At 45.1% G+C, this 15,115-nt stretch overlaps 1 protein-coding gene across 1 annotated transcript; it reads left to right on the top strand.

Moving 5' to 3' along the window:
* The first annotated feature begins 237 nt into the window (after positions 1 to 237).
* On the top strand, positions 238 to 14,882 carry LIG4 (DNA ligase 4). Its single transcript, XM_033948420.1, is given in 3 exon segments — positions 238 to 283; positions 10,845 to 13,313; positions 13,316 to 14,882. Coding segments are annotated over 2 exon segments (2,718 nt in total). The 5' UTR covers positions 238 to 283; positions 10,845 to 10,855; the 3' UTR covers positions 13,576 to 14,882.
* Positions 14,883 to 15,115: the final 233 nt, after the last annotated feature.

Here is a 15,115-nt window from a genome sequence, read left to right as displayed (position 1 = left end):
CTGTAGTAAAGTCGGGCTACACCAATCAGAAGCTGCATGTCAAAGCAGCTCCTGATTGGTGTAGCCCGAATTTACTACAGGAAGAGGCAGTCAGAGTAGACCGCAAGTGATTTTCTTCACCCGCTAGCGCTCCAGCTTCCCTTTCCTGCCTCTCCAGTTGCCCTCTCCTGTCTCCCCTGCCTGGAACAGAACACCTGCGAATTTCAGGGGAGTACTGTAATGACCTTGTACTACATTTGCATTGCAGAGTTGGAGGTTGCTAGGAAGCTTGGAAAAGACCATGGTGAGTTGGTCTGATAATCAGGTGATAAAATACTGGTAAAGGTAAAGTAAGTCTTGAGAATCTGGCCCTGAGCTCCTTATCTTTCCACCTAAACCTATCTCTCCTCTTCCCCAGTTCTCTATTTCTGTGAACAACACCCTCCTCTCCCTGTCTTGTCCGCGTAAAAACGGGGTAATCTTTGACTCGTTTCTCTTCTTCTGTTCACATATCCCAAAACTGCCAAAACCTGTCGTTTCTTTCTTTACAATATCACTAAAATCAGACCCTTCCTTTCTGAGTACACTGCCAAGTCCTTCATCCATACCCTTATCACCTCTTGCTGGCCTTTCACTAAACCATCTCTTTCCCCTTCAATCTGTTCAGAACTCTGCTGCATGCCTCATACTCTGTCAATGTCGCTATGCCCACATTACCCCTCTCTGCATACAGTTCAAATTCCTGTTAATGACCTATATGTATTCACTCCACAGCTCTTCAGTATCTCTCAGCTCTCCCTCCGCTGCCGCCCCCCCCCCCCCCCCCTCCCCAAGGCATTCTGCTCTTTGGATAAGTCTCTCATGAAAGGCTCCTGAGAAAATTAAAGTCGTGGGATAGATAGCAAAGTTCAGATGTGGATTAGGAATTGGTTATCGGGTAGAAAACAGAGGGTAGGGTTAAATGGACATTTTTCTCAATGGAGGAGAGTAAATAGTAGAGGGCTGCAGGGATCTGTACTGGAGCCGGTGTATTTAACTTATTTATAAATGATCTCAAAATTGGAACAACTAGTAAGGTGATTAAATTTGCAGAGAACACTAAACTGTTCAAAGTTATTAAAATGCATGCGGATTGTGAAAAATTACAGGCAGAGCTTAGGAAATAAGAAGGAATAGTGCATCCAAGTGGCAGATGAAATTTAATGTGGACAAATGCAAAGTGATGCACATTGGGAAGAATCACCCAAATCATAGTTACCAGATACTAGGGTCCACTGTGGGGGTTAGCGCCCAAGAAAAAAGATCTGGGTGTCATTATAGACAATATGATGAAACCTTCCGCCCAATGTGCAGCTGTGGCCAAAATAGCAAAACAAGATGCTAGGAATTATTAAAAAAGGGATGATTAACAAGACTAAGGCCCTCTTTTACTAAGGTGCGCTAACCAATTAGCCCGCACTAATCGATTAGCATACACATGTTAGTCTATGGATGTGTTTAGCGTGCGCTAATTCATTTAGCGCGTGCTAAATTGGTTAGCGCACCTTAGTAAAAGAAGGGGTAAGATTGCTATAATGCCTGTGTATCATTCCATGGTACAATCTCACCTGGAGTATTGTAAAAACATAAGAAATGCCGCTGCTGGGTCAGACCAGTAGTCCATCGTGCCCAGCAGTCTGTTCACGCTGCGGCCCTTTGGTCAAAGATCAGTGTCCTAACTGAGACTAGCTTTACCTGTGTACGTTCTGGTTCAGCAGGAACTTGTCTAACTTTATCTTGAATCCCTGGAGGGTGTTTTCCCCTATAACAGCCTCCAGAAGAGCGTTCCAGTTTTCCACCACTCTCTGGGTGAAGAAGAACTTCCTTACATTTGTACGGAATTGATCCCCTTTTAACTTTAGAAAGTGCCCTCTCGTTCTCTCTACCTTGGAGAGGGTGAACAACCTGTCTCTTTCTACTAAGTCTATTCCCTTCATTATCTTGAATGTTTCTATCATGCCCCCTCTCAGTCTCCTCTTTATCCCAGGACAAGCAGGCAGCATATTCTTAACGCATGGGTGACGTCACCGACGGAGGCCCGGTACGGACACTTTTAACTAGAAAGTTCTAGTTGGCCGCACCGCGCATGCGCGAGTGCCTTCCCGCCCGACGGAGGAGAGCGTGGTCCCCAGTTTCTTCGTTTCCGCGGAGCGAAGAAGACGTATGTGCTTTCAACGGCTGTTGAAAACTCTCTTTTTGCCTTCCCACTCGCGCTTTTTTGATCCTTTTTTCTTATTTTTCCCTTTCGGGTTCGTTATTTTTCTACTTTGCAAAAAAAAAACAAAAAACCTTGTTTTTTTCTCTGTTTTTTCAACCGGCCCCGGTGGGGCCTGTTGTCATCATACAGACCTCCGGGTTTGATTTTGCGGAGGCCGTGTTTCCCTTCATGCTCCCCCAGCTGGGCTTCAAGAAGTGCCAGCGGTGTGCACGCCCGATCTCTCTAACTGACCCACACAACTGGTGTCTGCAGTGTTTGGGTCCAGAGCATCGGGCTGACATCTGCACCCGCTGTGATACTCTTAAGAAACGCACTCTTAAAAACAGACAGATCCAGCAGAATCTCCTCTTCGGCACCGGTTCTGCTATGGATCCTGCCCCGACGTCGACGGCGCCGCAAAAATCGGCACCGACTACCTCGACGCCGCCTGATCCTTCTTCTTCGGGGTCGATGGCACCAGGTAAGCCGGCTAAGAAGCCTTCCACTTCCCTTGAGCGCCCTCCTGCCACAGCGGTGACGCCGGTCCTTCCGACGTCACGCCGACCCCGTAAACGCTCCACCCCGATCTCGGTGAGTGCCTCGTCATCGGCCTCCTCATCGCCGGGGCGTGGAGCGGCACCTATGGTACCGAAGAAAACAAAGACGGTACCGGTGCCCCCATTGGAGGACCGCATCACGGCCATCCTCCAGGATAAGTTACAGGAGCAGCTCCAGCAGCAACTCCAACACCTTTTGCCAACCCTATTGGCACCGCTTCTTCCGGTACCGGACCGGCCTGAGCCCCGCACATCGGTGTCCACCTCCTCGGTACCGCTTAACACCTCCATGCCAGTCTTATCCGCTCAACCTGAGCTACACACTCTCGCTGCGGAAGACCCTTCCCGGGACCGAGATCGACTACGGTCCTCCCGGGACCCAGAACGGCACCGTTCCTCCCGGGACAGAGATCGACACCGCTCTTCCTCTCCCGGTACCGTTTCCATGCGATCTGGAAAATCTCTTTCCAAGACCCACCACACTGAGCCTGCCATCAGGGACCCGGACTTATGGGAACAATCTCCGCCCGGTACCGAGGAGGATGCCTCTTCCACGGATGAGGAACCCTCAATGGCGGATACTGCCTCAAAGCCGGAACAATCCTCCTTTACTAAATTCCTTCGGGAGATGTCGGCGGCCCTTTCCATACCATTAGAGTCCGACTCTAAAAAGTCCCAAGCTTTTTTAGGTGCTTTGGACTTCGAACAACCTCCCAAGGAATTTCTTAAATTACCCGTCCATGATATCTTACGGGAAACTTTTTATAAAAATTGGGAGAACCCCCTCACTATCCCGGGTGCCCCTCGGAAACTTGACAGTTTGTATAGAGTAATCCCTATTCCGGGGTTTGATAAGCCTCAACTACCCCATGAGAGTCTTCTCGTAGAGTCCACATTAAAGAAGACTCAGGGATCCAGTGTCTATGCCTCCACCCTTCCTGGCAGAGAGGGTAAGACAATGGATAAGTTCGGCAAACGCCTCTATCAAAATGCCATGCTGGCTAACAGGGCGAATAATTATACCTTCCACTTCTCTTTTTATATGAAGCACTTGGTCCAACAACTATCCGCCCTGCAAAAATACCTCCCTGAGCGTAAGATCCCGCTTTTCCAGCAGCAGATTGCCAACCTCCTTCAACTACGTAAATTCATGGTGCGTTCTATCTATGATTCATTCGAACTCACATCTCGAGCATCTGCATTGGCTGTGGCCATGCGACGTCTCGCCTGGCTGAGGGTGTCTGACTTGGACATAAACCACCAAGACCGCCTCGCTAATGCACCCTGCCCGGGTGACGAACTCTTTGGAGAGTCTCTGGACTCAACTACCCAGAAACTCTCGGCCCATGAGACCAGATGGAACACGCTGATAAAACCTAAGAAGAAGACCCCGCCTGCCCGATCTTACAGGCCACACTCCTCTTATCAGCGCAGGTTTTCGGCCAGACCTCTCAATCCTCCTCAACAGCAGTCTCGCCGACCTAGACAACAACAGCACGCCCAGGCCCGTCCTCAATCTCACCAGCCTGCCAAGCCTCTCCCACAGTCTAAACCCGCTCAGCCCTTTTGACTCTTTTCTCCAGGGCATAGCCAGTCTCCAACCTTCAGTACCTCTCCCTCAACCCATCGGGGGCCGCCTCACCATCTTTCTCCAACGCTGGGAGGTCATCACATCAGACCAATGGGTGCTCAACATCATCCGTCACGGATACTCACTCAATTTCCAGACTCTTCCATCAGACAATCCTCCCGTAGAGTCTGCTTCTCACTCCTCCCAAACTCCACTCCTCCTAAGGGAGGTCCAATCCCTCCTCCTCCTCAATGCCATCGAAGAAGTTCCACCAGACCAAAGAGGTCAGGGATTCTACTCCCGCTACTTCCTGGTACCCAAGAAAACGGGAGACCTTCGTCCCATCCTCGACCTCAGGGACCTCAACAAATGTTTGGTCAAGGAAAAGTTCAGAATGCTCTCCCTTGCCACGCTCTACCCTCTTCTATCTCAACAAGACTGGCTATGTTCCCTAGACCTCAAGGAGGCCTACACACACATCCCCATCCATCAAACTTCACGTCGCTACCTCCGCTTTCAGATACAGCACCACCACTACCAGTACAAGGTGCTGCCCTTTGGCCTTGCATCATCACCCAGGGTGTTCACCAAGTGCCTGATTGTGGTAGCGGCCTTCCTCAGGTCTCACAACCTCCAGGTGTTCCCCTACTTGGACGATTGGTTGGTGAAAGCACCTACGTCTCCACTTGTGCTACAAGCCACTCATCACACCATCTCTTTCCTCCATCTCCTGGGGTTCGAGATCAACTACCCCAAGTCGCATCTGCTTCCCACACAACGACTTCAATTCATCGGAGCCGTCCTTGACACTACTCTGATGAGGGCTTTTCTCCCCTCCGACCGTCAACGGACCCTGCTCCACCTCTGCCGCCAGGTGCTCCTTCATCACTCCATTCCAGCTCGGCAGATGATGGTCCTCCTGGGCCACATGGCCTCGACGGTCCATGTGCTTCCTCTGGCGCGACTCCACCTCAGGACACCTCAATGGGCTCTAGCCAACCAATGGTCACAGACCACGGATCCTCTTTCTCATCCCATCTCTGTGACATCGTCTCTTCAGCAATCTCTTCAATGGTGGTTGAACTCCTCCAATCTTTCCAGGGGTCTACTCTTTCATCTACCCCCTCACTCCATGATCATAACCACAGATGCCTCCCCCTATGCATGGGGAGCTCACCTGGGAGAACTTCGCACTCAGGGCCTCTGGACCCCTCAGGAGCGTCAACATCACATCAATTTCCTGGAACTCAGGGCCATGTTCTATGCCCTCAAGGCCTTCCAGCACCTTCTCTACCCTCAGGTTCTTCTCCTGTGCACAGACAACCAAGTCACCATGTACTACATAAACAAACAAGGCGGCACCGGATCTCCCCTCCTATGTCAGGAGGCCATCCGCATCTGGACCTGGGCCACGGCCCGCAGTCTCTTCCTCAGGGCTGTCTATATCCAAGGCGAACAAAACTTCCTGGCCGACAATCTCAGCCGCATCCTTCAACCTCACGAGTGGACTCTGGATCCCCCCACACTCCGCTCCATCTTTGCTCGGTGGGGCACCCCTCAGGTGGACCTCTTTGCAGCTCCTCACAACCATCAGCTGCCCCAGTTCTGTTCCAGACTCTTCTCTCCTCATCGCCTGGCCCCGGATGCATTCCTGATCGACTGGACGGATCGGTTCCTCTATGCCTTTCCTCCACTGCCTCTGATGTTGCGGACGTTATTCAAACTCCGCAGGGACAGAGCCTCCATGATTCTCATCGCTCCTCGGTGGCCTCGCCAACACTGGTTCTCCCTCCTGCTCCAGCTCAGCTCCAGGGAGCCCATTCCTCTTCCTGTGTTTCCTACTCTACTTACACAGCAGCATCAGTCTCTACTGCATCCCAATCTGTCCTCGCTCCACCTGACAGCTTGGTTTCTTTCGGCCTAACCTCTCCAGACAATCTGTCTCAGCCTGTCCGTCATATTTTGAATGCCTCCAGGAAACCGGCCACCCTTCAATGTTACCATCAGAAATGGACCAGGTTCTCGTCTTGGTGTCTACTGCATCATCACGATCCCACCTCTTTGGCGGTGGAAACTGTACTGGACTATTTGCTTTCCCTGTCCGACGCTGGCCTCAAGTCTACCTCAATCAGAGTCCACCTCAGTGCCATCACTGCGTTTCATGAGCCTATCCTCGGAAAACCTCTCACGGCTCATCCACTAGTTTCCCGGTTCATGAGAGGCCTCTTCAATGTCAAACCACCTCTAAAGCCCCCTCCTGTCGTCTGGGACCTGAATGTGGTTTCATCAGCCCTCATGAAACCCCCTTTCGAGCCACTTGCCACTACTTCACTCAAATTTCTGACGTGGAAGGTGCTTTTCCTCATTGCCATCACCTCTGCTAGGAGGGTTAGTGAGCTGCATGCACTGGTCGCCGATCCACCGTTCACGGTTTTTCACCATGACAAGGTAGTTCTGCGAACCCATCCTAAATTCCTTCCCAAGGTGGTCTCGGCTTTTCACCTCAACCAGTCCATTGTGTTACCTGTCTTTTTCCCTAAACCCCATTATCATCCTGGGGAACAGGCGTTACACACGCTGGATTGTAAGCGTGCCCTTGCATACTATCTTGACCGTACCAGGGCTCACCGCTCGTCCCCTCAGCTCTTTCTGACCTTTGATCCTAACCGTCTAGGTCGTCCTGACTCCAAACGGACACTTTCCAACTGGCTTGCTGCCTGCATTGCGTTCTGTTATGCTCGGGCCGGTCTCTCACTGGAAGGTGCTGTCACGGCCCACAGGGTCAGAGCTATGGCTGCTTCTGTGGCTTTCCTCCGTTCCACGCCCATCGAGGAAATCTGCAAGGCTGCCACTTGGTCCTCAGTTCACACATTCACTACTCACTACTGTCTGGATGCATTCTCCAGACGGGATGGACACTTCGGCTAATCTGTGTTACAAAATTTATTTTCCTAATGGCCAACCATCCCTCCTCCCTCTCTGTTAGCTTGGAGGTCACCCATGCGTTAAGAATATGCTGCCTGCTTGTCCTGGGATAAAGCACAGTTACTTACCGTAACAGGTGTTATCCAGGGACAGCGACCCACCCACCTCCCCGGGTTGGCTTCTTAGCTGGCTTACCTTAACTGGGGACCACGCTCCTCTGTCGGGCGGGAAGGCACTCGCGCATGCGCGGTGCGGCCAACTAGAATTTTCTAGTTAAAAGTGTCCGTACCGGGCCTCCGTCGGTGACGTCACCCATGCGTTAAGAATATCTGCCTGCTGTCCCTGGATAACACCTGTTACGGTAAGTAACTGTGCTTTTTAGTCTCCTGTGTTCAATTGTGGTCTCCTTATAGCAAGAAAGATATAGCAGAATCGTAATACTATGAATATAATTGCACTTTTTAAAATAAATAAAAATACATCACAAATAAACTTTATTACATTGTGCTTTGGTTTTATAAATCCCTTCCTTTTGTTTTTTCCTCACTCTGTCTGAATTGTTTTAATTTATATTTGAATTTATTTTGTAAGTTTCTTCTATCTTAATTATAATATGTACATCGCCTAGAAATTGTAATAGGCGATTCATCAAAAATTAAATAAACTTGAAACTTAAATAAACTTGAAACTTAAAAGTAACACACTAAAAATAGAAAATAAATGTATCTGTGTGTCTCCCTGACTCTGTGTCTTTCTTCTTTCCTTTCTGTCTCCCTTCCTCCCTCTGTCTGTCTGTCCAAAGCAGCATTCCATCCCCCTCCATTTCCCTCCCCCCACAACAGTTCCCTGTGCACCTGCCCCTGTGTATTTCTTATTTTCTTTGTGTTTCCCTTCCTCTCTCTGTCTGTCCAAAGCAGCATTCCCTTCCCCTCCATTTCCCTCCCCCCCCCACCAGTTCCCTGTGCAGCAGCATTAGCGTTTCCTCTACCCCCCCCCTTTCCCTTCCCGCGGGCCGGACTACAAAGGTGGTGATTCCAGCAGCGCTTGCATCAGTCTCCACACGCTGCTTCGGGCCCTTCTACTGCCCTGATTTACTCTGGCACGTCCCTGATGACATCATCAGAGACGCGGCAGAGCAAATCAGGGCAGTAGAAGGGCCCGAAGCAGCGTGTGGAGACTGATGAACACGCTGCTGGAATCGCCATTCGGGCCCGCGGGAAAAGAAGGGGGTGGGCGGCAAAGGAGAAACGGAGATCGGCGGCGGCGGCAGGAGAAACGGAGAATGTCGTCTTGCTGCGGTCCGGCTTGTGGAGGCGATAGGCTGGTGACGTATTAGCGCGCATGCGCACTCCTTAGGCCACAGACCTACAGCGCACGGAACACGCAAATAGGAATGCGCATGCGCGAGTTAGCCTTTTATTATATAGGATTACTCCCTATAATATCTTTGTTTTCTTTTTCCTCCTCCTAATTTGAGGTCTAAGGAAGAGTTAAGTTTCATATATATATTTATTTTAAATATTGTAATGTTCAATGATGCTTTTCTTTTGGAACATGATTCTGTATTTCTAAATCAAGTAGTTATACTTGTAAGTATGTTAAATTCAATAAAAATAAAGTTTAAAAAAAAAAGAAATTACTTTTCCTACTTGCAACTCAGTCAGGATGTTTAAGCCTTGGTCGTCTTGGTTAGAATCTAACTGATCCAAAATAGCTGGCTCCCTTACTGCAGTTGTCCGCGGGCGGCGGCGGCTCCTCATGCGCGATTCGCGGCTGATTCGGAAGCCTTCTCTCTGACATCGTGATGTCAGAGGGAACGCTTCTGACAGGGGCGCGGATTGCGCGCGGGGAGCCGACACAGCCCGCGGACAACTGCAGCAAGGGAGCCAGCTATTTTGGATGAGTTTTAGGGAGGCAGCCAGAAAACTACCTGTTGGAGGGAGGCACAGAAGGGAGGGAGGGAGGGAGAAGCTGGGCCGCACAAGCCGCATTCTCTAGCAGAGCCGCACTCAGGGAGGGAGGAAGAACCTGGGCTGCACAAGCCGCATTCTCTAGCAGAGCCACATACGACTTGTTGACCACCAGTCTAGAACATTGTTGTTTCCACAGTTCTGTTTGGTTTGGTTTGCCATTTTCTCTGTGCAAACTTGGGTCTTCTCCTCTACAAAACTCAGCCATTCAGGTTTTCAGGACATCCACAATGAATATGCTTGTGATCAATTTGAGTACACTGCCTTCTTGGTTTGCAGATCTATCTCATGCATATTCATTGTGAATATCATGAGAACCTGAGTGGCTGAGTCATTGAGCTAGGGACATGAAGTTGTGGAATAAAAAGCCATGATTATGGTACTACTATGTTTCCCTGAAAATAAGACCTACCCCGAAAATAAGACCTAGCATTATTTTTCTGGCTGCTCACAATATAAGCCCTACTCCAAAAATAAGCCCTAGTTACGCAGCTGGGTGACTCTGCCCTTGCCCACCATACTGACAGCAGTTTCTCATACCCTGGCTAGAAGCCTCCCTGTGGCTGCTGAATGTCCCTTCCACCTGTGCCCCGGATGTTGTCTCCGCTGCTCACCTTGTACGGGACAAGCAATTACAGTAACTGCAGCAACTGCATGGAAGCCTACTTGCAGCTGCAGAACTTCCCTCAAACCTGCGCCTGTGTACCGGATGTTGTCTCCAGTGTTGAGATGTGAGCTAAATTCTAATAAATTCCATACACCTTACTACCTTTTCTGCAGCCTTCCCAAATCCAAAGTTCTCCACACATTTCTAAAAATAACTTTCCATGTTGCAACTCTCCAGCTGAGCATTTCTCCAAACCAATTCATTTTAAGAAACACAGACGTGAAAAACAATTGGCTTGCACAATTAGAAAGCATATGCCTCGTAGAAATTTCACTAAAATGGAGGATTAAAAAGCACTGATTTTTGGGAAGGTTTCTTTTTTCTGCTTTAGTTAACAATGATGTAGATGACAAAGAGCCTTCCCTGAAAATAAGCCCTAAAGCATCTTCTGGAGCAAAAATTAATACAAGACCCTGTCTTATTTTGGGGGAAACACGGTAGTCATCAGGGGTTCTCAATCAAATCATAGTTTGGTATCCTGAAAACCTGGGTAGCTGGGTATGTCCTGAGGATTGGGTTGAGAACCACTGTTAGAGGCAGATAGATTCAGGAGTTTGGTGTTTTAAAGACTGCCTCACAATAAAAGGTGTATGGGCAAATTGTTTCATAACTCAGAAAGTTAAAGTGTCACATCGGAGGATTTTCAATTGTAGGAAAGCAAGCATAAAGATAGAACTCAAGCAGGTTTTCATTATTACTGGTAATAGGGGAACTAGGCAGATTCAAAGAGCCTGTCAATTTTTATCTTTTTTTTGTTTTCATCAAAACATACTAATTTTACTCATAGTTCCCTTTCTACAAATCTACTAAAATCAAAATGTAATATTAATGTAGAGAGTGTGTTTTCCAGAAGCTGCTATTCTAACTGGAGCTTTTGTTACTACAGAATGATGGTATTTCTACTGTACTCTCTACTAATCAGTTGATTTTATATTTTTAGGCAGAATTCCAATGTCAACATCTGCTCAAGAATCAGTAATGAAAACTGTAGCATCACAAGTGCCATTTGCAGATCTCTGTAGAACCCTTGAGAAAATTCAAAGAAGCAAGTCCCGACAAGATAAAACTAAGTATTTTAAAGACTTTCTGGATGCATGGAGAAAATATCATGATGCCCTTCATAAAGAGAACACTGTGGACTCATTTTATCCTGCGATGCGACTTATTCTTCCACATTTGGAAAGAGAAAGATTAGCTTATGGAATTAAGGAAACCATGCTTGCTAAACTTTATATTGAAGTACTTGGTTTACCAAAAGATGGCAAAGATGCTTTAAAGCTTTTAAATTATAGAGCTCCTACAGGCTTGCATGGTGGTGTTGGGGACTTTGCAATGATTGCTTATTTTGTACTGAAGCAGCGATTTCCAAAAGAAGGCACTTTGACTATCGAGCAAGTGAATACTATTTTAGATTCAGTTGCTAACAACAATGCTCTGAGAAAAAGAGACATTGTGAAGAAAAATATCCTTAAATTAATAGTTCAGAGCACAGCCCTTGAACAGAAGTGGTTGATCCGAATGATTATAAAAGACATGAAACTTGGAATTAGTCAACAAGCTATATTTTCCATTTTTCACCCAGATGCAATTGAGTTACATGGTGTTACAACGGACCTGGAAAAAGTTTGTAGGCAATTGCATGACCTTTCAGTGTCCCTTAGTGATATATCCATTATGTTGTTTTCTGTTTTTAAACCAATGCTTGCTTCTGTTGTCAATATTCAACACATTGAGAAACAAATGCAGAATCGAAGTTTTTACATAGAAACCAAACTTGATGGTGAACGTATGCAGATGCATAAAGATGGAGATGTATACAAGTATTTTTCTCGAAATGGCCATGACTATACGCAGCAATTTGGTGCATCTCCCCTTGAGGGATCCTTAACTCCATTTATTCATAATGTTTTCAACACCGATGTGCAAAATTGCATTCTTGATGGTGAAATGATGGCTTACAGTCCCAATGCACAATCATTTATGCAGAAAGGAAGCAAGTTTGATATCAAAAGGATAATGGATGATTCGGATCTACAAACATGCTATTGCGTGTTTGATGTTTTAATGCTTAATGATGATAAGTTAGCTCGTGAGACACTGAAGAAAAGGTATGAGGTACTCCAAAATCTATTTTCACCAGTAATTGGTAGAATTCATGTTGTGCATAAGAAAGAGGCCAATACAAAGAAAAATGTAGTGGATGCTCTAAATGAAGCAATAGATAATAGAGAGGAAGGAATCATAGTTAAAGATCCCATGTCTTCTTACAAGCCTGACAAACGTGGAGAAGGCTGGGTAAAAATTAAGCCAGAGTATGTGGATGGTTTGATAGATGAAGTTGATATTTTAATTGTTGGAGGGTACTGGGGTAAAGGATCACGGGGTGGTATGATGTCTCATTTTTTGTGTGCTGTTGCTGAGACTCCTCCTTCTAGTGAAAAACCATCAACATTTGTTTCTTTTTGCCGTGTTGGCTCTGGCTATACAATGAAGGAACTATATGACCTTGGTTTGAAACTGGCCCCACACTGGAAACCTTACCATAAACAAAATCCACCTAGAAATGTTTTATGTGGGCCTGAGAAGCCTGAAGTATTTATTGATCCTTTTAATTCAGTGGTTATTCAGATTAAAGCAGCTGAAATTGTGCCTAGTAATATGTATAAAACAAGCTGTACTTTACGTTTCCCTCGTATTGAAAAAATAAGAGAAGACAAAGAGTGGCATCAGTGCATGACTATGAAAGATTTGAATGAACTCAGAGAGAGAGCTTCAGGAAAGCTAGCTTCCAAACACCTTAATATTGATGATGAACCATATGAAAAGAAACGTAAAATCATGCCAAAGATTAGTAAAGCAATTGGTGTTATTGAACATCTTAAAGCCCCTGATCTTTCTACTGTAAATAAAGTGTCTAATATGTTTGAAGATATAGAGTTTTGTGTAATGAGTGGAACTGATGACTATTCAAAATATGAGCTGGAGAACAAGATTACTGAGTATGGAGGCATAGTAGTACAAAATCCTGGACAAGATACTTATTGTGTTATTGCAGGGACTGAGAATGTAAGAGTAAAAAACATAATTTCTTCAAACAAAAATGATGTTGTGACAGCTAAGTGGCTCCTGCGGTGTTTAGAGACCAATCGTATTGTGGCATTGCAGCCCTGTCATATGATTCACATGTGTCCATTTACTAAGCAACATTTGGCCTTAAAATATGACTGCTATGGAGACAGTTACTTTACAGATTCTGATCTGGTTCAGCTAAGGGATGTATTCCACAGAATGCATAACAATAAAAAGATTCCTCTGGATATAATCGCTGACTTGGAGCAACACTACTCTTATGACAATTTTTCATTCAATATGTTTCGACACTGCATTGTTTTTTTGGATATCTTTGCAATTATAATGATCCCACTACCAAAATTCATGCATCAATATTAGATATTAAAGCCTTTGAGCTACGTTTATATGGGGCTACCATAGTAAAGTGTTTAGAAGAGGGAGTAACTCATGTAGTTACTGGAGATGATCACTCTCGTGTGAGAAAAATAAAAACTCTCCGGAGAACATTTGGAAAGAAATTCAGAATTGTGTCTGAACACTGGATAACCCACTCACTGAAAGCAGGCAAACAGCAAGATGAAAACAAATATTTAATTTAGAGTAGTTTCTGTTGTGTCTGAACACTGGATAACCCACTCACTGAAAGCAGGCAAACAGCAAGATGAAAACAAATATTTTAATAATTGTTCATTTTGATTGATTAGTATTTTTTGCACTAGTGAATAAGCCTGACTATTACCAAATTGATGAAAATGGAAGTGCATTTGAAACAAATAAGAATAGACTTTTCTTCAGTTTTGTTGTATAGTACTCTATACTGGCTGCCTCCATCATTTGGCACAGTGGCACAAGAAAATCAAAGCAGACAAATTTGATACTGGAAAAATGTGTGTTTTGGGAGATTTAGATATTTAAAATGAAGCAAATATTTAACAGTAAATAACTGTGGAATTGCTTTCAAAATAAATTTCCTTAAAATAAATTTGCTGATCAAGGAGCCTGCATACTTTAAAAATGCATTTTTATAAGAATGTTTTATTTTCTTAATCAGTTTTTATGAAAATAAATATGCAGGATTTTAACTTGGTTTATTAAAATTAAGAACATAAGACTGTTAAACACCCCATCATCTTCAATGAAAAAATACTTATCATATAAACAAAAGATCTACTGCCTCTTTTTACAAAGCCACGCTAGCAACAACCCCGAAGCTCTTTAAATCTCTATGGGCTTCGGGGCCATTAGCGCAGCAAAGCTGCTATCGCAGCTTTGTAAAAGCCTCTCTCATTTTTATAACATAAATTTTACCTAATAAAAAGTGTGACATTTTGGTTGTCACTCTTTTTATTAGGTCTATCATAACCCACAAGAGGGAAGTTAGAAAATATTTGCACTGACTTCAGCAACTTGCTTTGTGAGAGGACCTGTAGGATTGAGACTGCCTCTTCAAATTTCACAAATATTTTCCCATTCTTTGTTAAGAAACTGATGAAACTAATTTTAAAAAGGTCTCTCTTCCGCATTTCAGTGGATGGAGGAGCTTCTGTATATCTCCATCTGTTCTTGAACAGCTGATCTGCACAATCTCTCCCACAACAACCGCTCTCATATTCTGTTAGTCACTAACCTCCAATTATGCAAGTTCTACTCAATTGTAGCATTCTTTTTAATCATTGTAAACCGCATAGAACTTCACGGTCTTGCGGTATATAAACTGCTATTATTATTATTATACGTATTAACAATTAGAGTGTTTTCAAAATGCCTTTTGACAGCCTTTTTTGTGATCTGCCAGTTGATTTTGTTAATGTATATTCATTGTTTTTGTGTCTGATTATGAAGTCTACATGTATTCAAAATATTAAGTTTTGAGTAAGCCTTAAATAAAGCTATTTTTTTTAAAGTATGAGTATCTGAAAATATGAGTTTGTAATGAAAAAAGTTGACTTAGAGTTGTATATGCAATGAAGTTAAGAGGTGGTAGGGTCAAAAGTAATTTAAGGAAATATTTTTTTACAGAAAGGGTGATAGATGCATGGAATAGTCTCCTGGTAGAAGTGGTGGAAACAAAGACTGTGTCTGAGTTCAAGAAAGTGTGGGGCAGGCACGTGAGATCTCTTAGGGAGAGGAGAAGATAGT

Source organism: Geotrypetes seraphini, chromosome 6, assembly GCF_902459505.1.
Source record: "Geotrypetes seraphini chromosome 6, aGeoSer1.1, whole genome shotgun sequence".
Lineage (NCBI taxonomy): Eukaryota > Metazoa > Chordata > Amphibia > Gymnophiona > Dermophiidae > Geotrypetes > Geotrypetes seraphini.
This window is presented reverse-complemented; position numbering and strand designations above follow the sequence as displayed.